Source organism: Hypanus sabinus, chromosome 9, assembly GCF_030144855.1.
Source record: "Hypanus sabinus isolate sHypSab1 chromosome 9, sHypSab1.hap1, whole genome shotgun sequence".
In the NCBI taxonomy this organism is placed as follows: domain Eukaryota; kingdom Metazoa; phylum Chordata; class Chondrichthyes; order Myliobatiformes; family Dasyatidae; genus Hypanus; species Hypanus sabinus.
Window position 1 is genome coordinate 163,355,843 of NC_082714.1, and position 23,504 is coordinate 163,379,346.

A 23,504-nucleotide genomic window follows, 5' to 3' on the forward strand; every position below is an offset into this window, starting at 1 on the left:
CTGACATCAGCATCCAGGGGGCCAGGTGCTGAACCATTGGGATTTCCAATGGCCAGATAGCAGATTAAAGCTTTACTGGATTACATTTGATAACTGGAATTTTTATTTACATGAATAAAGTGAGTTTTTGACATTCCATGACAATTCAAAGAAACTCAACAAATAAATTGGATTTATACTTTTATTAGCTCAAAGATAAAGTACAAATAATTAGTTATAATATTTTGCTAGATCTTTTTAAAATCAGAAATGTACAGTGAAACATGTTTCATTAATACCATCAGCATTGTTACTGCTCAAGTTGACAAAAAAACCTTTCAAGGATTACTATTTATATTTATTTTGAACATATTAACTAAAAGCTATCCAGTTTAACTCAAATAAATATTAACTGTAATTAAATGATATAGATCAATATATGGTTTACTAATTATGAAATAATTTATCAAGTATTTGTCATCCTTTATTTTAAAGGTTAATAGCATCATAAACAATTAACAAGTCATTGAAATAAAACCTAACAGATTATTTAATTAATAAAACTTTTTATGAAGAATCATTTTGTATTGTTAAAGATTATAAATATTTTGCACCTTAAATATATTGCAAAAAATGTTAAAGCTTATATAATAGTTAACTAGCAGTTTCCAGTAAATAGACAGCAACCACTTTTTGCAACACACTGGATGATACGAAGCTTAACAACACTATTAGCGTGCTTTATTAAAGTGCTTCAATCTTGTGAAAATGAATTTGACTTTTCCCAAGCTGTTCATACTGGGATTAAAAAAGAAGACATTGCAGTATGTGAGAAGTTGTACATTTATGCACCCTTTCTTCTAGCTTGGCTAGTTTTTGTAATTGTGGATGTTTGATCATTTATAATTAAGTGTATGCTGTCTCTTTAATTGCTTTTTCATTTTATTAGCAGCATTTGGGTGTAGAACTGTCCAGTGTGTTTAAGTTGCTGTTGTCAACAGTTTCTGGCTAATAAAAATCAATTCATACAATGTTCAGACACCATAGCAGTGCCGTGACTGGTCAATACTAATGCACCAACTCCATTGAATTTAAAATCAAAGACAGATGGGGAAAGTATGAATCTACCGTGATTTTATTAAAATGCTTATTACTTATAACACACATTAAAATATTTTAGAAATCTTATATGGGAGGACTGATAGCCAAGATGAGCATTTGGGCCTTTAACTCATCCAGCTTAAGCATCACTGATGACAAATTACTCACCATGACTGGACAAAACTTTCAAAGAATGGCATTTGTCTGTCAGTCTGCTCACTGGAATGTCCCTTCTCTTCAACAAAGAAGTTGAATGAGAAATAAAATACAAATTACAGATGATTGACGAATAAGTAAAAACCTGGACTTCTGGGGATTTAGTAAATACAGTTATATGGTACGAATCATGGTGGACTCAAAGTTCCTACCACCATCTTTGATTTAACAGTGAAAGTTTAGAGTTCTGAACATTGCTGGTGGTAATACCGCCTAAGCAGGGATGACAATTGGTTTATTACTGTGTTTGGATATTCTTTTCCACTTCCTGATCCTTACTGTTGGTATAGTGAATCAGGAAAATAGATCTAACTTTGCACCTCTCTTGGAGCTGTAAGTTCACTCATACTGGAGTTCATTTACCTTCCTGCACACCATGATTGTGTACACTGGTAACTCCAGTGTGATCGACTGGTGCTTCTACTCGTGGTTGTTTCAGTCGCCTGCCAGTTTTCCCACAGAAAACACTCTCAAATTCCTTGAAGATAAAGAACATTTACCACTTACTCTAGTAACAGTTCTAGTGCATACACTTAACTTTAAGATTTCATTTGCATTATTACTTTGGACCAACTTACTTCCTCAGCCTTCCATTGTGTTTTGTTGTTTTTGTTTTGTAACTTCTTGTGTTCTGTGTTGTTCTGCTGAGCATTGTGGGCATGCTATGTTACTGCAGGAATGTGTGGTGACACTTGCAGGCTGCCACCAGCACATCCCTAGGTGTTAGTGCAAACGATGCATTTCACTGCCTGTGATAAATAAATCTGAATCTGAATGCACTAATAACCAGACATAACTCCTCTAAACAGACACTTCCAGCTCAACTTGAAGTTTTAATCTTTTTTAAACCATGAAGTTATCAAAATTAGACTCTGTCCCCATTAGTATTGCTGATTTGCAACTTATTACAGGTCAAATCAAAGCAATCATGAATTTTCAATCTCATTTCCTGTCATTAGGCACCCTTGCAAACTGTGTAGTAGAATATATATGATGCCTTTCCTCTTGAAATACTCCTTTTGGAGCATTGGAGGGAACTTAGATCACATTGTCTTGGGACATACCCATTGTGAGGAACTCCTAGAAGAATCTGATTGTAACCCTATTAACACAAGTCCTGATTCAGTTTTGGACCTGGACCCTCAGATAACCAACAATCTACATTAAAATAACAACCCCTCCTCCCCTCCAGCCCATTCCATCTCTTGTCCTGATGGTGACTTCCCATAGTCCACCCTTGCCACTTATACACGATTCCCAGCTCTGTTCTGAAGCTATCTTTCTCTCTTTCTCCAATACCCAAATACTGGATTGATTTCCTCCAATTCCCAGTCGCTATAAGTATCTTTAGACCCTCCACACACCCCAACCTGCCCAAACCACAAGCAGCAGTGTGCCTGGGCCTTTTCCTGCAAGCTCAAGCAGAAGTAGTACTCTGGTAGCTCTTCTTTTCCCAACAACCCCCTACCAACTGAAGAAACATCTCCAAGCCCTTCTTCACTAACACCACCTCTCAACACCCCCGAGTCCCCTGTCCTGAACAACACAGCGTGATAGTACCAGAACTCTCCTAACAGTAACAGCTTGATTCAATTCCCATCATTTTCCTGTCTGATTCCAAAATTACACTCTACTTGAAGAAATAGGATGACTGGGTGATATATTTTCAATCAAGAAAATGCAAAATTCCTGGTAATTTGCAAACGAGATCTCAGTTGTAACTGAATTTTGATTCAGGGTATTTCTAGCTCCACTATTCCGATGTCTCCTTGGTTTGATGACTTTAACCAACTGAATTCAATTTTCTCTTCAAGCAGAAAGTAATTGCTTTATATCTAAACTTTTTAGCCAGAGTGTTGAACTTGTGGAATTCATTGCCACAGCCTGCTGTGGAGACCAAGTCATTGGGTATATTTAAGGCAGAGGCTCATATATTCTTGATTAGTCAAGGCATGAAGGGATAAGGAGAGAAGGCAAAAAATTGGGGTTGAGAGGGGAAAATAGATCTTAGAGATAGTATTAATAATTATCTGGATAGACAGGATCTGATTAGGAGTAGCCAGCATGGATTTGTGCGTGGAAGGTCATGTTTGACAAACCTTATTGAATTTTTTGAAGAAGTTACGAGGAATGTTGACGAGGGTAAGGCAGTGGATGTAATCTAAATGGACTTCAGCAAAGCCTTTGACAAAGTTCCACATGGAAGGTTAGTTAAGAAGGTTCAGTTGTTAGGTATTAATGCTGGAGTAATAAAATGGATTCAACAGTAGCTAGATGGGAGATGCCAGACAGTAGTGGTGGATAATTGTTTATCGGGATGGAGGCCGGTGACTAGCGGGGTGCCTCAGGGATCTGTTTTGGGCCCAATGTTGTTTGTAATATACATAAATGATCTGGATGATGGGGTGGTAAATTGGATTAGTAAGTATGCCGATGATACTAAGGTAGGAGGTGTTGTGGATAATGAGGTGGGTTTTCAAAGCTTGCAGGGAGATTTATGCCAGTTAGAAGAATGGGCTGAATGTTGGCAGATGGAGTTTAATGCTGAGAAGTGTGAGGTTCTACATTTTGGCAGGAATAATCCAAATAGAACATACAGGGTAAATGGTAGGGCATTGAGGAATGCAGAGGAACAGAGAGATCTAGGAATAACAGTGCATCATTCCCTGAAGGTGGAGTCTCATGTAGATAGGGTGGTGAAGAAGGCTTTTGGAACGCTGGCCTTTATAAATCAAAGCATTGAGTACAGAAGTTGGGATGTAATGTTAAAATTGTACAAGGCATTGGTAAGGCCAAATTTAGAATATTGTGTGCAGTTCTGGTCACTGAATTATAGGAAAGATATCAATAAATTAGAGAGAGTGCAGAGACGATTTACGAGGATGTTACCTGGGTTTCAGCACTTAAGTTACAGAGAAAGGTTGAACAAGTTAGGTCTCTATTCATTGGAGCGTAGAAGGTTGAGGGGGGATTTGATCGAGGTATTTAAAATTTTGAGAGGGATAGATAGAGTTGACATGAAAAGGCTGTTTCCATTGAGAGTAGGGGAGATTCAAACGAGAGGACATGATTTGACAGTTGGGGGCAGAAGTTTAAGGGAAACACGAGGGGGTATTTCTTTACTCAGAGAGTGATAGCTGGGTGGAATGAGCTTCCTGTAGAAGTAGTAGAGGCCAGTTCAGTTGTGTCATTTAAGGTAAAATTGGATAGGTATATGAACAGGAAAGGAGTGGAGGGTTATGGGCTGAGTCCGGGTAGGTGGGACTAGGTGAGATTAAGAGTTTGGCACAGACTAGGAGGGCCGAGATGGCCTGTTTCCGTGCTGTGATTGTTATATGGTTATAGATCAGCCATAATCAGACTCGATGGGCCAAATGGCCTAATTCTGTTCCTATATCTTATGGTCTAAACTCAGCTAATTATGTTTGAAAGTAATTTTTCCCTAGATGGTCAACTAGTTACATACAGTATATTACTTGACTAATTGTTGGTGGTATTATACTAATTTGATTTAGTAAACTAACTTCAAGCATTCTTATAGTGGGTCATGTACAAATTTCTTTTTTTAGCATGTTGCACCAGTTAGCCATTCTTGTCTGGTGCATGGTGTCAGGATTGGTCTCCTTTTGGATTAACCAGGTCACGAAATAAACATTCCTGACTCGACCCTTGTTTTTTTTTATGAGGCCGAGTGACTAGCTCGACGCTCAACCGGCATGGATGGAATGCATGCTTGGGGTGGTGGGGTGGCCCAACTTGGACTTGAACTCGGGAGCCTTCACTGCGGAGTCTGGCGCTGATGCCATTACACCACCAGCCCGCCCATGTACAAATCATTTTACACAATTTGTAAAAAATGATTTTGCTAATCAAATATTCTATCAATCTGTACAATCAAGTGCTCTAGAAACCTGAGCAAGAACATACCAGAGTACTTTAAATTGCTACTTCACCACATCAAAATTCAGTTATAACAAGAAGTCATCTTTCCTTATTTATTGTATTCATGTCCCCTAATTTTGAAAAGCTGTTAAGCCCCCTTGGGCTTCAAATCTTAATGCCTATTTCAAACATTACTACCTTGTACTATTATATCTTACAGAGTACTGAGTATTTCTCTTCCACAAAATGGAAAGAATAAACAATTCATAAAAAATCCTTTTCACATAATCTTACTATTATTTCTTGGGTGAATAGATACCATATGAATCATCATAATTTGCTTTGTTACACATATATAAAAATATACATAGATAGGGTAGATAGTCTTCTTTATCCCCCCCGCCCAAAACTATCAGTGGTCCAAGCTCTAAGTTCACATAAGATTTACAAGTCAATTTCTGCACCCTTTTTCTCCAAACATACCTTTGCTCATTGCAGCCAAAAAGTTCTATTTTAACTTCATCATTCCACAGGACTTGTTTCCAAATGCATCAGGCTTGTTTAGATGTTCCTTTGCAAACTTCTGACACTGAATTTTGGCTGCAATGAGTAAAGCTATGTTTGGAGAAAAAAGGGTGCAAAATTTCATGAAAGGAACACCTCTCCAAGTGTTGAGCACGGGGGGGTGGATCAATCATGCTTTGGGCTTCTGTTGCAGCCAGTGGCATGGAGAACATTTACTGGCAGAGGGAAGAATGAATTCAATTAAATACCAGTAAATTCTGGAAGCAAACCTCACACCGTCTGTAAAAAAGCAGAGGATGAAAAGAGGGTGGCTTCTACCACAGGATAATGATCCTAAGCACACCTAAAAATCCACAATGGACTACCCCAAGAGGCGCAAACTAAAGGTTTTGCCATGGCCCTCACAGTCCCCTGACCTAAACATCATCGAAAATCTGTGGATAGACCTCAAAAGAGCAGTGCATGCAAGACGGCCCAAGAATCTCACAGAAGTTTTGCAAGGAAGAATGGGTGAAAATCCCCCAAACAAGAATTGAAAGACTCTTAGCTGGCTACAGAAAACGTTTACAAGCTGTGATACTTGCCAAAGGGGGTGTTACTAAGTACTGCCATGCAGGGTGCCTAAACTTTTGCTTCGGGCCCTTTTCCTTTTTTGTTATTTTGAAACTGTAAAAGATGGAAATAAAAAAGTTTTCTTGCTTAAAATATTAAAGAAATTTGTCACCTTTAACTTTATGTGTTTTGGAAATCATTCATCTTTTACTCGCTTAGCCATGCACAGTAACAGAAATTTTGACCGGGGTTCCCAAACTTTTGCATGCCACTGTATATAACCTTTCCCTAGTTCAGCATTGGAACACCTGAAGCCATGCCACAAGTTTCTGAAAACAAATGCAACCTGTGAATGTGGTTAACAAAGGGACAACTCAAGATTAAAGATTGTTTAATGTCATTTCCAGGACACAAATGTAAAGGAGAATGAAATAATTGTTTCTTCAGATTCAATGCACCACAAAAGATAAGCAACACAATCATACTGAAAAAAATACAATAAATACAAGTATGTAAAATAGTTTATATACATAGATTGATTGTACAGCATGTTCATAAAATAACACTCAGCACAGGAGTGTCTGTACATAAGGTGACTAACAGAAAATGATAAGGTCATGGTGCTTGGGGGTGTGGGTTACTGGGTGGAGGCATTGATCAACCTTACTGGTTTGGGAAAATAACTGTTTCTTTGAGTCTCGGGACAAACAGTCCATAATCAGGGTGGGTGGGATCCTTCATGATGTTACTGGTCCTTAACCTAAACACAAAGTACACTGCAGATGCTGTGGTCAAAGCAACATGTACAACATGCTGGAGGAACTCAGCAGGCCGAACAGCAAACAGCTGAGTTCCTCCAGCGTGTTGTACGTGGTCCTTAACCTGCACCTTGTTCAACAGGAAAACTATTTTTGTTTTAGCCTTCATGAAAAAATACACATCTTATCAATGTTTGAATTTTGTAAATATTGAACACATACAAATAATAAATTATTTTTTAGTTTGTAGTTACTTTATGACCACATAGCCACCTATTTGTGGAATCCTTGATGACCTATATCCTGTTATGTATAATTTAGTTGCTTAGCTGAGTTAATAATATAGTAGCATTCAATTGTCTTATACTTAATGTTACTTACTACTTCGGTTTGTACAGATCGATGAGAACATCTGATTAGCAAAATCATTAATTACAAATTATGAAATTAATTAACCCACTATATGAGAAAGTTTGAGACAGCATCTCAGCAAATGTCAATGCCCATGATTTACTAAGGAATCTATTATTCTAATAGTATGATTTTGTCATCTTTTTCTTAAACATGGTTAGGTTATTGCCCTTGGCAGTTCTATAAGTAAACTCATCCTGTGATGCAAGATTGGGTCAAATCAGAATTCTTCAATGGGCCATGTTTAGTAATTAAAATATAGACTTGAAAGAAAGGTACACACACAAAATGCTGGAGGAACTCAGCAGGTCAGGCAGCATCTATGGAAATCAGTAAATAGTCGACATTTTGGGCTGGGCCAGTCCTGATGAAGTGTCTCAGCCTGAATCATTGACTATTTATTCTTCTCCATAGATGCTGCATGACCTGCTGAGTTCCTGTAGTGTTTTCTGTTGGTTGCTCTGGATTTCGAGCATCTGCAGAATCTCTTGTGTTTTTTATAGAGAGATATCTATCTTTCAAGAGTTTTTGGCACTGATGCTTACAAAGTACAGTGCCACAGCTGAGATATGATTAAAGGCCTTATGGTCAAGTATGGTGGTTCTGTGATGCCTAGATTCAACTGTCGTTCATTGTCCTCTACTGAACAGTTAAAAAAAATAATTGGAGAGGAAGGCATAACCTACCTTTTTCACTGTATCACCATGTTTTTCTTGAATATACTTGACAAACGCAGTAGTCCATTGTAATGTTGTAGCTTTATCAGTTTCAGAATTGCAGAAGGGAACAAGATAATTCAGCTCATCGCAACATATACGGATCCTGCGCCTGTAAATATATGCAATCTTCATTGAATTTTGACTATACTTCTTTTATATATCTATACATTGGGAGTTATCTGACGTACAGAAGAGAATGCTTCATTCCTCTATATTTAAATAATTGCTCTCAAACATTGTTTATGCAATGCAGTAATAATATTGAAAGTGTGATATCAGCTGTTAATTAAAATGGGTCATTTCAATCAACATTATTTCTTTAGGAATGCAATTAAAGTGCTCTCTTAAGCAACAGAATCACTACAAGTGTACTTCATCTCAGGTACTAGGAGATCAAATAGCTTGTCGTCTTCCCCATTACAGCTGTGAACAGAGGGTTATTGCCTGGGATATATTCAGTGTAACTGACTGATGTGAACCCAAATCAAGTTTTTAGTTTTGAGTTTACCAAACCTTCTGATCAGAGTAAATATGAAAGCAATATGGAAAGGATATAGTCAAAGTTTTATGGGAGTTAAATGGATTAAGCAATAGAACAAACAAATGACGAATTAATTTAACTACTTAAAAATGTGAAGTACTTGATAAAACAATGACTGAAATCAAATTAGCACTAGAAAACTGAAGACAGTAGTAATTGCAGATGTGATTTCCAAACACAGTGCTGGAGTTTACACCAGGTTAAGCACTCAGGGCACATTCCTGGGCACAAGAGTGCTAACTGAATCATATCCAAAAGTGGTCATTTATATCATTATATGTATGGAAATGTGTTACTGATAGCAGTACTTTTCCATTAATGAATGATACATGAGACACAACACACAATAAAATGTAAACAAAATGAATGCTCAAACACATTAGTGGAGCAGGAATAAAGGGTACAGCCAAGCAGAGGGGTGGGGAGAGAAGGGAAGATGGCCAGATTCTGACTCTCTTTTTAAAGAGATCCAGGATTTATTGCCTTGCCTGCTTCTCAGAGTATATTCCTTGGTATTCGGAAATACATATCATCAAACACAGTTTCATATGCAGAGGAACTGCACTGTTGTACTGGGTCATTCTCAGCAAAAAGGCTCCCTCCCTCAATTTTCCTCAAGCCTACCATCAAAAATTTGGTTTCATCCAACTGATGTATCTACTGTTTCAATGCAGTCATCTTCCATATCAACATTCTAGCATGCATTTACTCTTTTGTTAGTGCCAGATAAGTCTACTGAGACTACACTACCTGTATCACATCAGAGAAACTCCGTCCAGTGCTGGACAATGTCACAGGTGATCCCACATCATCATCACATACCTCTGGTGAATACTTCTGCCAGATACTATTCATACAAATGCTCATGACCTCTTCCAGGGATGTACCAATGTCTACATGGTGTTGTATGGAATCCAGAATTTTCTTATCAACTACTTATCTTGACCATCTGCTTTGCCAGTCACCTATCTTGAAGGTGTGCTGAATATATTAAGACCTGAAATTGCATACAACATCCTGGCACATTGGTAGGATAAGGGCTGTTGTGTTTCATAGAAAGTACACCATCTGTACAGGAAAGCAGATTAGGAGGCTATCAAGATTCAATGGGTAGCCTGAGCCACTGTCAAACACAAACACTGCATTATATTCAATGTTATTTTCCTCATAATAATGCTTAACTGCTAGGCAAAAGTAGGGAACCAGTGCTGGAAAATGACAGCTGTAATCAAAGCTTTTGTTTACTTCCAGATACAGCCAGTTCTGCTTCAGAAAATTCCTCCAGTGCTCTTAGATTTTCAACAATGGTAAGCCATCATGGGTGTTGGTGGCCTTAAATCTAGATACACACCTTCATCTCCCAAGAAGAAAAGCTTATGATAGCATCCTTTTCTTAAAAGAAAGGCCCATCTCATTTACATTGAAGACAAATTGATGGATAGCTGCTACATTTGATGCAGTCTTTGAGTGTGTCAGGATATTGCTGGACTGTTGGCTTGTCAATGTTTACCAGTTCATCGCTGATGTAAACAAGTTGCAAATTATTGCAGTGTTTAGATTTTAATAACCATCCACAACTGGCTGAAAACATCACTATTGTTGATCATTTACCCTCTTGTGGAAATACTCTTGGCTTTCTCCATAATCATAAGCTGCCTTTAAACATAGAGTGTGTTTGACATTTTACACACATACATAACCTGTCTTTATCTTCTCCAACAAACTGCTGTTTGAACAAGTTAATTTTGTAGCATATAAATGAAGTGACATACTAGAAGCTTTGATCTCATCTGGATTCCTCAAAATGCTTTGGGTAGTTATATAGCTAAATTAAAATCTCCTCCATTATCCAAATGGCACTCATGAGTTCCAAGCATCCAAACACTTAAGTTCTTTTTTATGGATGCTCAAATACTTGTATTTCATTATTCTGAGACAAAGGGGTTAACTTTAAGCTTTTTAAAATCTTTTTCTAATTAAATTTCTCAATAGTTATCAATCATAATTCAGTTTCTTTTGTAACACATTGCATGTAATCTTGCTAATAGAACATTGGACCCTTTTTCTGGTTTCCTTGTGGGTGGAATTCAGCATTGTTCTATTGACTATTATGACTATGACTTCAGCTTGGTTTCACATGTAATGTAGAATAATTAAATGTGTTAGGATTGTTTGCAAACACAGCCCGAGAACAGTAACTGGAAAATACATTCAAGATGGCTGCATTCAGCAAGTGAGCTGAACCCAGTTGGCCAGCACCAAACTGTTTAGCTGATAAATTATTTACACTTTTTTTTTAAATGTTTGTATTTTTCCCCTAGCTAAGAGTCATAACAAACTAACAATACTTTGTCAATAGGCATTCTTGTACAGAGAGGACAAAAACTACAGATGTTGTACAACAGTCCTCTTTCATTTAAAAAATATTTCTTTCCATGTTGAGAAGTAAAAACACATGTCCTGATGACAGCGTATTAACTATTTATTGATGGTGCAAAGTTTGAAGTAATTTTTTTTAATCAAAGTACATATATGTCACCATATACAACTCTGAGATTCATTCAATAAATCTGTAGAATAATGGCCATAACAGAATCAATGAAAACTGCCCAACTTGGGCATTCAACCAGAGTGTAGAAAACAACAAACTGTGCAAATACAAAAAGAAGAAATTAAGAATAAATAAGCAGTAAATATTGAGAACATTAAATAAAGAATTGTTGAAAATAAGTCAATTAGTTGTGAGAACATTTCAATGATGGGGCAAGTGAAGTTGAGTGAAGCTATTCCCTTTGATTCAAGAGCTCAACCATCAGGTTCATGAACCTGGTGGCATACGTTCTGAGGCTCCTGTATCTTCTTCCTGATGGCAGCAGTGAGAAGAGAGCATATCCTGGGTGGTGGGGGTCCCTGATGATGGATGCAGTATTCCTATGTCAGCATTTGATGTAGATACATCCAATGGTGGGGAAGTCTTTACCCATGATGGAATCGGCATTATCCACTATACTTTATAGGATTTTATATTCAAGTGGACTGGTGCTTCCATACCAGGCCGTGATGCAGCCAGTCAATATACTCTCCACTCCACATCTATAGAAGTTTATCAAAGTTTTAGATGTCATGCCAAATCTTCCTAAACTCCTAAGGAAGTAGAGACACTGTCGTGCTTTCTTCATAATTGCACAACGGATCGGAGATGTGTCCTCGTAAATGATACTACCGAGGAATTTAAAGTTGCTGACACTCTCCACCACTGATCCTCCAATGAAGACTGGCTCATGTACCCCTGGGTTTCCTTCTTCTGAAGTCAATAAGCAGTTCCTTGGTTTTAGTGACATTGAGTAAGGGACTGTTGTTGTGGCATCACTCAGCCAGGTTTTCAATCTCCCTCTTAATTGCTGATTCATCACCACCTTTGATTTGGCCTACGATAGTGGTGTCAACAGCAAAGTTGAATATAGCATTGGAGCTGTGCTTAGCCACATTCAAGTTTGCAGACGACACTACTGTCAAAGGCCAGAACAATTTAAAACCCTTAATATTTTCCAAAATCAGGATATTGAAATATTAAACAAAGATGAAATAATGTATTTAGTAAAGAAAAACATTAAATGCTTTATTTTTTCCCTGAATTTTAAAAACACATTACAAAAACGACTATCTGTCCTACCCCATCAAGGGTTCACCTGCGATCTCTCTCCATTCTGTTGTGTCTCTCTCTACGCTGGCAGTTCAGTTCCTGTTGGTTCCCATGGGCTGAGCCAGATGTGACTGGATGTGTAGTTTGCCACTGTCCACCTGGGGCAATGTTTATATTTTGATTCTCTGTCACGTTAGTCAGGTCACTTAGAACTTTGTGCTCTGTTTCTATATTGACTTGCCGTGTGCGACTACGACAGCGTTTATTCACTACCTGTTTACAAAGAGTTTCATCTATAAAAGATAAAAAAAATTATGAAGCATCCAGTATAGTTCTTTTTATATGTTTTCTACATATTACTCAGCAGTAAACTGCCAAAAGGCTTAAATATAGTAGAAATTGCACCTTGTGAATATTTAAAATTCTTCAATTGACATAAAATTGCCATGTTATAAGATGAATTCCTACCAGTGGACTGATAGAAGATAGAACAGTCTAACACAAGAACATGCCATTAGGCCCACTGTGTCTACGTCAACTACGATGGGTGGCACAGCTCTAAGGGCCAGAGGGACCTATTCATGCTGTATCTCAATAAATAAGTAAATAAATAAAGATTTCCCCAGTATTTCCCAGTTTACAGAATGACTGAAGTTAAAAGATGCACCCTGACTCCATGAATACCACTTTTTCATTTTAGTACAATAAAAAACTGCATGGATTATTTAAGGGTATAGTCACGAGATTCGTCAGAATATGTAGCATAGTTCCATTAGAAAAGTGGACAGAATTCTAAATTTCCTGTACAATCTGAATAAAGTGTTGTATGAGAAAATAATGTTCTAATATTCCTGATCCGTATGCAGTATATAAGAAACAATCAGTGTGTCAGAAATTTTTTTAAAACTTTTAACAAAATGAAGCCAATCCGTTAGGCTACAAACTATGCACTGTATTAGATTTCAATTGGTTGCAAAACTTAAGAACCTGGTAGTTTCCTTTTTCAAAATTACAAAGTGCAGATTATTTTTAAATGCCTGAAGCAGAAACATTCAAACTTCATTCCTATGGGTTGAAAAGGAACCTTTGTTCTTTATAATTTCACAAAAATTACAGCGCAGAAATAGATCTAGTCTAATCAGTATGTATCTATATTGTAGCTCCTATTTAAATAAGTGATTTAGGCCAGCTCTTGATGCTTCATTTAGAAAAATTAATGGCAATAAATTTAATCCTACCTCCATACTTTTTAACCAATGTTTTGGAATTGGATTATTATTGTCACATGCACCAAGATACAGTGAAAAGCTTTTCTTGCATACTGTTCATGAAAAGCATTCTAATTCTTTAATTTTCTAATTTTCCACCAAAATCTACAACCCTCCAGTTATTTCCAGATCTAATTAACATAAGAAAAAACTAAAACTAAAACAGAACCTGCTGCAAATACTCAGAAGGTTGGGCAGAATCTGTGGAAAAAGAAGAGTGAATGATTCAAGGATTAAGACACTCCAGATGTTCTTTTACATTTCTGCTGATCTTGGACCTGAAACAGTAACACTTGTCCTCCCCACAGATGCTGCCTGACCTGCTAAATGCTTACAACATTTTCTGTTTTGTTTCATATTTCCAGCTTCTGCAAAATTTTGATTTTCATATTTCAAGACAATTGGGTTTTTGCTTTTCATTACTCTGAAGGCATGATCCAGTGTCTGGACAATTTAAACACCCACCCAGTTAGACTGGAAAGGCAAGATGTTGGGTCCTGAAGCAAGGGTCAGGCTGATTTGGCTCGCTCTCCTGCAGTGTTCACTCCTCTCTCTGTGGCACTGGGGCTATAAGACTGCTCCAGCTCCAACGTGCTTCATGCCAATTTGCCTACTGAGGCTGAGGCTTGGACCTGCTCTGGCTGCTCCAGGGATTCGAGTCAATGGACTCAATTTGATTTGGAATGCTGTTGCTTACTTCTATTGTTTGCATGATTTGTGTTTCTCCCCCCTCTTTTTCTGTGCATTAGGTGCTGGTCTTTCTTTTTATTTAGATTATTTCGGGTTTCTTGCTCTTTGGCTGCCTGTAGCACATGAATCTTAAGGTTGTATACTTTATATATACTCTGATAATAGATCTACTTTCAACTTGGAACTGATGCAAATACAGTGCTGCTCCAGTTAAAATGATATGACTTGGGAACTGAACCTATATGATTCAGCTTCATAATCCTAGACATCAATTTAATTCAAGTTTAACTGTCATTCAATCATACATGAATACAGCCAAACGAAACAGTTTTACTGCAGGTTCAAGGTGCAAAACACAGTACCAGTAGTCACACATAGAACTTAAATGATAGAAAGATACAGCCACTCAACAAAAGAGACCAAATTCAAGCCATCCAACACCACCAATATCTACAGAGAAGCACCACAGAACTTCTGCCAAGTGAACAAAGGGGAAGAGTACTGACTCCAGCCTGAACACCGCGTCACGTCGTTCCCGACACCTCTACCTAGCAACTGTAAACAGACAACACCATAGCTTGTATGTCCTCACACATACAAGACAGCAAGCACACACAGAAACATAGAAAACCTACAACACAATACAGGTCCTTCAGCCCACAATGCTGTGCCGAAAATGTACTTACTTTAGAAATTACGTAGGGCTACCCATAGCCCTCTATTTTTCTATGCTCGATGTACCTATCCAGGTAAAAGACCCTAATGTATCTGCCTCCATCAGTTGCTGGTAGTCCATTCCACGCACTCACCACCCTCTGCGTAAAAAATTATCCGACATCCCCTCTGTATCTACTTCCAAGCATCTTAAAATTGTGCCCTCTCATGTTAGCCATTTCAGCCCTGGGAAAAAGCTGACTATCCACACAATCAATGCCTCTTATCATCTTATACACCTCTATCAGGTCAACTCTCATCCTCCGTCACTCCAAGGAGAAAAGGCTGAGTTCACTCAACCTGCTTTCATAAGGCATGCTCCCCAATCCAGGAAACATCCTTGTAAATCTCCTCTGCACCCTTTCTATAGTTTCCACATTCTTCCTGTAGTGAGGTGACCAGAACTGAGTGTAGTACGCCAAGTTTGGTCTGACCAGGGTCCTATATAGCTACAACATTACCTCTCGGCTCCTGAACTCTCTGAACTCAATCCCAGGGTTGATGAAGGCCAATGAACCATATGCCTTCTTAATCACAGAGTCAACCTCTGCAGCAGCTTTGAGTGTTCTATGGACTCGGACCCTAAGATCCCTCTGATCCTCCACACTGCCAAGAGTCTTACCATTAATACTATATTCTGCCATATTTGACCTACCAAAATGAACCACCTCACACTTTTGTGGGTTGAACTCTATCTGCCACTTCTCAGCCCAGTTTTACATCCTACTGATGTCCCACTGTAACCTCTGACAGCCCTCCACACTATCCATAACAACATCAGTAAATTACAATCACACAAAATATATATGCATATAGTCCAGACTCAGAGTCCATTGTTCTGCCGAGTGAACACTAGGGTCAGACAGCTCCAACTCCATACTGAATAATGTGCACCACGCCATCCCTGGGGGAGTGTACTGGCTCTGATGTCTCTTTCCCCGATGAATGGTAACACCATGGCTTCAGGCAGAATCCAAATGAATACCTCCGAAATCTGCAGTTGACCACAATACAGCTCATCTTCCACCAAGTGAACACTGGATTTTGTGATAATTAATATGTTTAAATATGACAGTAGCACCTTTTGTTGACCCTGTAAAAGCTGTTGCAACCAAATGCACTGCCATCTTAACGGATGAACAATCAAGGATCATTTTACAGAAAAATTATTTTTACATATTTACCATCAGAACAATGAAAATATTGCTAAACTAATCATATTCTCTTAGTTATCCTTACCTACAAGCTGGAAAAATATTGCTGTAGCCTCTATTTATTTATACATTTGCATGCTATAGCTTCCAAAATTTTATTTTTACCTTCCACTTTAATCCAAACTTGATCAGGTAAAGACTTGTTTCTGTTGCAGTTACTCAGTGCCTGCCGAGCTGATTGGAGTTCCTGCTGTAAACATAAAGAAAATGCTCTTGGCAGGGTAAGCTCCTGTGGGGTGGCAGAGTCTAGCACATTGGCTTGGTTTCCTGTGCCCTGTTAAACCAATTAAAACAACTAGTTAAGTAACTATGACGTAATTTAATACCAAGTACTTGTCTGATGCCTCCAGAAGACACGGTACATCATTAAAGACCCCTCACACCCTCTCCATGAACTGTCAGTTCTTCTGCCATCAGGTAAACATTACAGGAGCATCAAAACTAAAACCACAAGGCTACTAAACAGCTTCCTCCCACAGGCAGTCAGACTGCTAAATAGCTGCTCTACCTGACTCTGCTTTGGACACTTTTAACTTGCACTGGACACTTATAACTTGTTTTTAACTGACATGTGGCTATTGTGTTTTACTACTTATTGTTATGTTTATTATTTAGTGTTGTGTTTGTCATGTTATGCTTGCATTGCTCCTGGGAAACGCTGTCTCATTCTGCCCTGCAGAGCTGATGTATGGTTAGAACGACAATAAAGTTTTTGAATCTTGAATCTTGTTCACACCTAGGGCTTATTCTGATCATTACAAATGGAAGAGATCCATACAGGTCAAGAAAGTTAGGTACGTATTTATGATGGATGACTCCTTCAAGTGAAAACCCGTCTAAATACAAGAGAAGAGGAAAACCGAACAAGCAAAGAGAGAATCTGAGAACAGAAAGGCAATTAATATAAAAGGAACCCAAGACTCTTCTAATGGCATAAAAATAATGAATAGGAGAGTGGAGAGAACTTCTAGAGACTAAAAAGTAATGTACTCTTGGAAAATCATGCTTTAATGTTCATAAAGGAAAATACTGACAATAATATTAATACTAGATATGGTTCTTCTCTTATGTGCCATGTTGAATGATATGGGTGATCATGGTTTTACCACGACTATGATTGTTCTTGGCAAATTTTTCTATAGAAGTGGTTTGCCATTGGCTTCTTCTGGGCAGTGTCTTTACAAGACAAGTGACACCAGCCATTATCAATACTCTCCAGAGATTGTCTGCCTGTATCAGTGGTCGCATAACCAGGACTTGTAATGTTCACCAGCTACTCACATGACCAGCCACCACCTGCTCCCATGGCTTCATGTGACCCTGGTTGGAGAATAAGCAGGTGCCACACCTTGCCCAAGGATGTCCTGCAGGCTAGTGGAGGGAAAGAGAATCTTACACATCCTTTGGTAGAGACATATCTCCATCCTACCAGCTAGATATGATAGAGATATTAAATGCGATTAAAACTTTTATGGAGAACATACTGAAAAACCTCAGAATGGTTAAGTCCACTAGTTGAACAATTTTTATCCCAGGCTGTTATAGGAGGTGCATATGGAGTAGGATCACAGAGTAGACAGTTGGTACCTTTTTCTCCAGGTCACAATTTCTAATACTAGAGGGCATGCATTAAAGCTGAGGGGTTAAGTTCAAAGGAACCATATGGAGCAAGTTCTTTTGTATACTTGGAATGCACTACCAAGGGTGGTAGTGGAGGCAAGTACAACAAAGACGTTTAGAAGACTCTTAGATAGGCACATGAATGAGCAGAGAATGGAAAGATACGGACATTTGGTAGGCAGAAGGGATTACTTTAGTGGTTTAATTACTCATTTAGTTTGGCATCATCTTATTCCTGTGCTGTACTGTTCTGTGTTAAAATAAGGGGTGAAATGGCCCTCCTCCTCCTAGTTCTGAAATTATTTGTGAGATGCTACTACTTACTTCACTGATGATCCCTTACCTTAGCCTTGGAAAAGAATCATTCTACATTGTTCTTGCAGTCTCACAGATCTGCTTTCAGAATTAAATGTACGTGCATTTCCAAAGAATTCTTGGGCAGCTGCTTTACCAAGCCAAATTACAATATCTATATTTTAACTAGGCAATAAAAGCAAGATTTCAATTTTCATTGATACTGATTTTATTTATTCAGATACAGCGCAAAATATACCCTTCCTGCCCTTTGAGCTATATCACCCAGCAAACCCTGTTTAATCCGAGCCTAAACACGGGACAATTTACAATGACCAATTAACCTTCTAATTGGTATGCCTTTGGACTGTGTAAGGACACAAGGGCACCTGGAGGAAACCCACATGGTCACATGGAGAACATACAGGCAGTGGCAGGGATAACGCAAAGCGCTCTGCTAACTCCCACACTACCATATTCCAAATATGTATTAAAAATCCAGTCAAATTGGGTTGAAGCATTTTCTTGTAATATAATATCACATCACAGCACAAATTGAGTGAACACTGTAATTGTAATTAAGCTGTAATAACTGTGCGATCAGTAGCCTATCGATACTCGCTCCTACATATTGCATCTCTTTCTTTCTCATATTAAAAAAAATACCCAAATAGAACATGAGATTTATGCTCAATCTTTTCTTCAATTAATTTTGATAAACCAAGCAGGAACTCCAAGAATCTTATGAAAAAGACTTAATCAGTTTCAGTTGATTAAAAGGCACTGATCTATCTTGGGAAATTGGTTGAACAGAACAATGTGCACTCAGCCAGCAGCATCTCAGCTTCAGGCAAAGTTTAACACATTTGGAAGAGACTGAAGAGTTTAGACAAAAACTTTAACAAGGCATTAAAAGCAGAATGCAAACTTAATAGGTGAAGATAATTGTGAAATACTCAAAATCATTCTCTGTTTTTTTCTTGAAAAACTTCTATGATTGTTGCAAATCAAATGTAATTAAACTCCTTATGGTCGTGTGACTGGAAACAATATTTAAAATGCGCAAAATGATCCAGTATCTGACATTTGCTACACAGCAGATATTTAAAGCAACACACACACACACACAAAATGCTGGAGGAACTCAGTGGGTCAGGCAGCATCAATGGATATGAATAAACAGTCAATGTTTTGGGCAGAGACCCTTCATCAGGACTCAACTTCTTAATTTACATATAACAAACACTACTGTATTTAATGCAGGAAATCCTACTCTTTGCTTTAAATGCTTTATATTGTTTACTTAAGCAAGTTCCATTAAAATATTTGTTCTTTTGCATAGCTCCAGAAACCAGCTTTGCAATGGACAGTTTTAAATCCAATGTTTTACAATAAACTAAACCAACCTCTACAGAAACAATGGAAGTTTTAACTTATCAATATAATTAAGCTAATTTCTTACCTGAGTTTGACTACAGCTAGTACTGCCAGTTGGCGTACACGTACTTGGTGTGTATAAAGGGTATGCAAATTGCAGAGCAGAAGTCCCAGTCTTGCTTTTGACGAAAGTAGTACATTTGTTTTGCTGTGGGTGGAGAGGTATCCCCATCAACTCTGAAGGATGCCGGATCAAAGCAACCAAACTAAAGAAAAATTAAGACGGGAAGATGTATTTATACACTTTTTTTGACAATGTATTTCACCAAAAATTTAACATGTAAACTTTTTAATAATCACTAATCTGGAAGACTTGAAAATAGAACAATCTAAAGTTTGCCGAAGTAATATGAAAAGATATACATTTATTTGTGTAATAACCTTGTGACATATAGCATTTTGCAAATAATTAAAACTGCAAATTGAATTTAAATCTGTGCAAACAGTTTTTTACAGAATGGAACAGTAATTCAGGGTTTTTAAGTCTTCGTACAAAGCACGTTTTAAAAGAAGGTTAAATGAACAGGAAATGCAAAGCTAATGATTGGTTTAGAAGCAAAACGTGTTTTGGGTAGTATAAAATTATTTATGGCTTTAGTAATTAGTTTATTGCTTGCTTGTTACTTCTACATTAATATTTCCCAGTTATTGTTCCTAAACATTATCTAGCCAAAATAATTTGTCACTATCTGTTCTCAGAGAAACTTAGCATTAGATGGTAGATACTGTATGTACTGGGCCCTTGATTAATTAAATTAATTTTAATCTGAAAAAAATTAATAATAATAGAACATAGAATCTGCCTTGACATCATCAGCTATCTATCTACACTAATCCCATTCTCTAGCATTCAATCCTTCAACCTTCTGTGCTGTGGTATTACAAGTATTAGCTAAATAAATGTTGCAGGTAACTTTTCTACCATCCTCCCCAAGTATACATTCCAGATTTTAAATGTAGTCTGCTAAAAATATTCAATTTAAAATCTTCTACCCTTTAACATAAACATATGATATCATCTGGTTATAGATACCTCTGCCAAGAAGAAAGGTTTCTCACCATCTTCTGAAGCTAGTCTGTCCTAATTACTTCTATCTGATCATTTCCCCATCTTCTTTGCTCCAAGGAAAACAAACTCACTCTAACCAGTCTCATTTCATAGTTAGGCAACATCATGAATATTTGATGTGCCCTCTACAGTGAAGCACAATCTTCCTATAAGATGGTGATCAGTACTGCATGTAGTACTTCAGATGTGGCCCAATGGTTTATACAGTCAATTGTACAACACCTTACACTTCATGACTGGCTATGAAAAACAAGTATCCCATATTTCCCATCTACTTATGTTGCTTGGACACATGCACCAAGACTCATCTGCTCCACAGCATTTCCTAGAATCTTATCATTCACATGTATATCCTAGTCTCCCAAAATATCATCCTTCCCAACTGACTGTTACTATGCTGTAGCCAATGATTAATCTCATCACCACCACCAGCAATTTTCATGTAATTTGTGAACTTAATAATCACATCTCCCACAGTAATATCCAAATCTTTAATGTATACTACATACAACATAAGTCTCATTATTGATCCCCATGGTGCACCACTGGTAATGGCATCAGTTGCAAAAACACAGCACCATCACCCCCATTCTATCATCAAACCAATTTCAGATCCAATTTGTTAACATTTCCCTAGATTCCACAGGCCCTTACCTTTGGGATTAGCCTCCCATGTGGGATCGTGTCAAGGGCCCTACTAAAGGCCAAGTAAGCCATATCAATCACACTACCTACTTTAATATTCAGTTGTTTTTTTTGTATTAAAATACCAATTGGCTGATCTAAAACCTCATGCGTATATTTTACATACATGGCTTATTAAATGCTCCAAAACTCTAATAACTTTTGTTAAAATTTACAAAATTTTCATAAGGACTGCTTCAAATGAAAAGAAGTTACTTAAAGTGTTATAGTTTATTACTAGGTAATTTGTAATTTACAGAAGTATAGTTTTGAAATGAATCTGATTTTATGATGGTTACATGTCTGGAATAAATATTTATGTCTAATCAAAGATACATTTGTAATGAGAGTACTTGTAATGTATGTATCATTAAATAAATATTAAGTTATTCAAACATCCAATAGATTGCATATCTTTGTTCACACTTAAGAAACACACTTGTTAAAAGTAATTCCAGAATCCTGCAGCTCCTGCCGTTCTGTGTTTTCATTTTGGACTGCATTAAATCTATCTTCAAGACGAACTCTGAGTCCAGTTTTAGATCTCGATTCTTGTCCTGCTACTGAACTGTCCCCAGAAATCTTCTTGTCTGAATTACCCATTGTGTCTCTATTTTTCAGCATTAGTCCATTAGGTCGGGTGGTTTCTGTAGAAGAATTTTGGGAGAATTTCTCCATATGTTGCAAATTATTAGTCATGTTAATAGGTAGTGGAGGATCATTCAAAAGCATCATTTTTAACTCTTGGAAATCAATGTGCCCTAAATATTGGTTGTTACCCACATAGTGAGAATCTGAGCTGGTGTTCGTAGTACCAGTGGTGGGGTACACATTCTGATTGGCAGAGTTGGTTGTGGAGTAAGGAACCTGGTTAACCGAGTTGGCTGTTGAACATGCAACCTGGTTGGTGGGGTTGGAGGACTGATATAAAGTAGGATTCAGCCGACTCTCCAGCTCACCTTCCCCTGACTGGGACTCCATGTGTGAATATAGCATGTGCTGTAGTTGGGTGTATTCAACCTCGCTCAGGTCCACAAGGCCAAGATCAGAGTTGAAGTTCAATCCCGACTCTGTAAAGGGGCATTCAGAGCTACAAGTGGTTGGGGGTGGCTCCGAGGACCTGGAACCATGAGATGGGGAATGGAGCGCCTCTGGTGTGGCCTCAGAAGAAAGCATCATCCGGTTATAAGAAAAAAGAAATAAACTTGCTCACTTCTACAATTATTTAGAATGACAAAAACCAAAGCAGGGGACACTTTGACTGTACCACCTTTCCCATCTAAGTCACCTGGCACCTCAAGACCAACACTAGACACAGGGGAGGGGGGCGAACGCTTTAAAACTCACATGTTATCCTCTTTCCTTGAGGTTTAAACTTATACTCAGTGACACAACCTTTAAATACAAAAGCCTAGGAAGGTTTCTCTCCTTCGGAAGCTATGATGAAGACAACACGATCTCCGTGTACTGGCAAACAACACTCTCTCCCTGCCCAAACCTCCTGGCACTTTCGATTCTTTTTGTTATGAAATCTGATCTCTTCAGAGAGAGGGAAAAAAAAACAAAGGAGCCACGAGACGGCCGGTCCACACCCGGGGCGCAGCTCACGCCCGGAGCTTCATGATCCACCACTACCGCACAGAAACGCCGCCCGCCACACAAGCACAGGGGGCCAAATGTCGACAACTGAGAAAGAGAGGCGTCCTTTGCCCTTCCCCTCCCCTCCCCACCCCACAGCAGCAGCAGCAGCGGCGGCGGCGGCAGCACCACCACCGCGGGCTCCCGAACCCGCTGCCCCTCACACCGTTTGAAAAGGCGCTCGAGCAACCGTCCACCGGCCAAGCGCGCGCTCGCTCGGCTCGGTCGGCCCTCACTAGCCCCGCCCCTTCCCCTGACAACGCTCGGCTCAGCCGTCCGACAGAAGCCCCGCCCCTTCCCCTGACTACGCTCGGCTCAGCCGTCCGACAGAAGCCCCGCCCCTTCCCCTGACAACGCTCGGCTCAGCCGTCCGACAGAAGCCCCGCCCCTTCCCCTGCCAACGCTCGGCTCAGTCGTCCGACAGAAGCCCCGCCCCTTCCCCTGACAACGCTCGGCTCAGCCGTCCGACAGAAGCCCCGCCCCTTCCCCTGCCAACGCTCGGCTCAGTCGTCCGACAGAAGCCCCGCCCCTTCCCCTGACAACGCTCGG

General features: G+C 38.7%; 1 protein-coding gene across 5 annotated transcripts; it reads right to left on the reverse strand.

Moving 5' to 3' along the window:
* Positions 1 to 174: 174 nt before the first annotated feature.
* Positions 175 to 23,048, reverse strand: LOC132400000 (transcription factor-like 5 protein). 5 transcript variants are annotated; one of them, XM_059981030.1, is made up of 7 exons: positions 21,757 to 23,048; positions 19,590 to 19,770; positions 16,319 to 16,487; positions 12,374 to 12,620; positions 8,111 to 8,252; positions 6,288 to 6,369; positions 1,645 to 1,774 (listed from the first exon to the last, which is right to left on the reverse strand). In XM_059981030.1, the coding sequence occupies exons 1-6, from the start codon at positions 22,494 to 22,496 to the stop codon at positions 6,325 to 6,327; spliced, it is 1,524 nt and encodes a 507-aa protein (XP_059837013.1). In that variant the 5' UTR covers positions 22,497 to 23,048; the 3' UTR covers positions 1,645 to 1,774; positions 6,288 to 6,324. The 5 variants fall into 5 exon arrangements, with proteins under 5 accessions (XP_059837014.1, XP_059837012.1, XP_059837013.1 ...); XM_059981032.1 differs by lacking the exon at positions 6,288 to 6,369 and adding an exon at positions 5,952 to 5,982 and having other exon boundaries at positions 1,724 to 1,774; XM_059981031.1 differs by lacking the exon at positions 6,288 to 6,369 and having other exon boundaries at positions 175 to 1,774; positions 16,319 to 16,403; positions 21,757 to 23,047.
* Between the last annotated feature and the right edge of the window lie 456 nt (positions 23,049 to 23,504).

Bases quoted from the DNA above. Each gene is read 5' to 3' on its own strand.
- LOC132400000 (XM_059981029.1), bottom strand. From the start codon at position 22,496: ATGATGCTTTCTTCTGAGGCCACACCAGAGGCGCTCCATTCCCCATCT. The intron at 16,488-19,589 runs GTAAGAAATTAG...TTGGTTTAACAG, and splicing joins CTAGCTGTAGTCAAACTCAG to GGCACAGGAAACCAAGCCAA. The intron at 1,775-8,110 runs GTAGGTTATGCC...TTTATCTTCAAG, and splicing joins ATGGTGATACAGTGAAAAAG to GAATTTGAGAGTGTTTTCTG.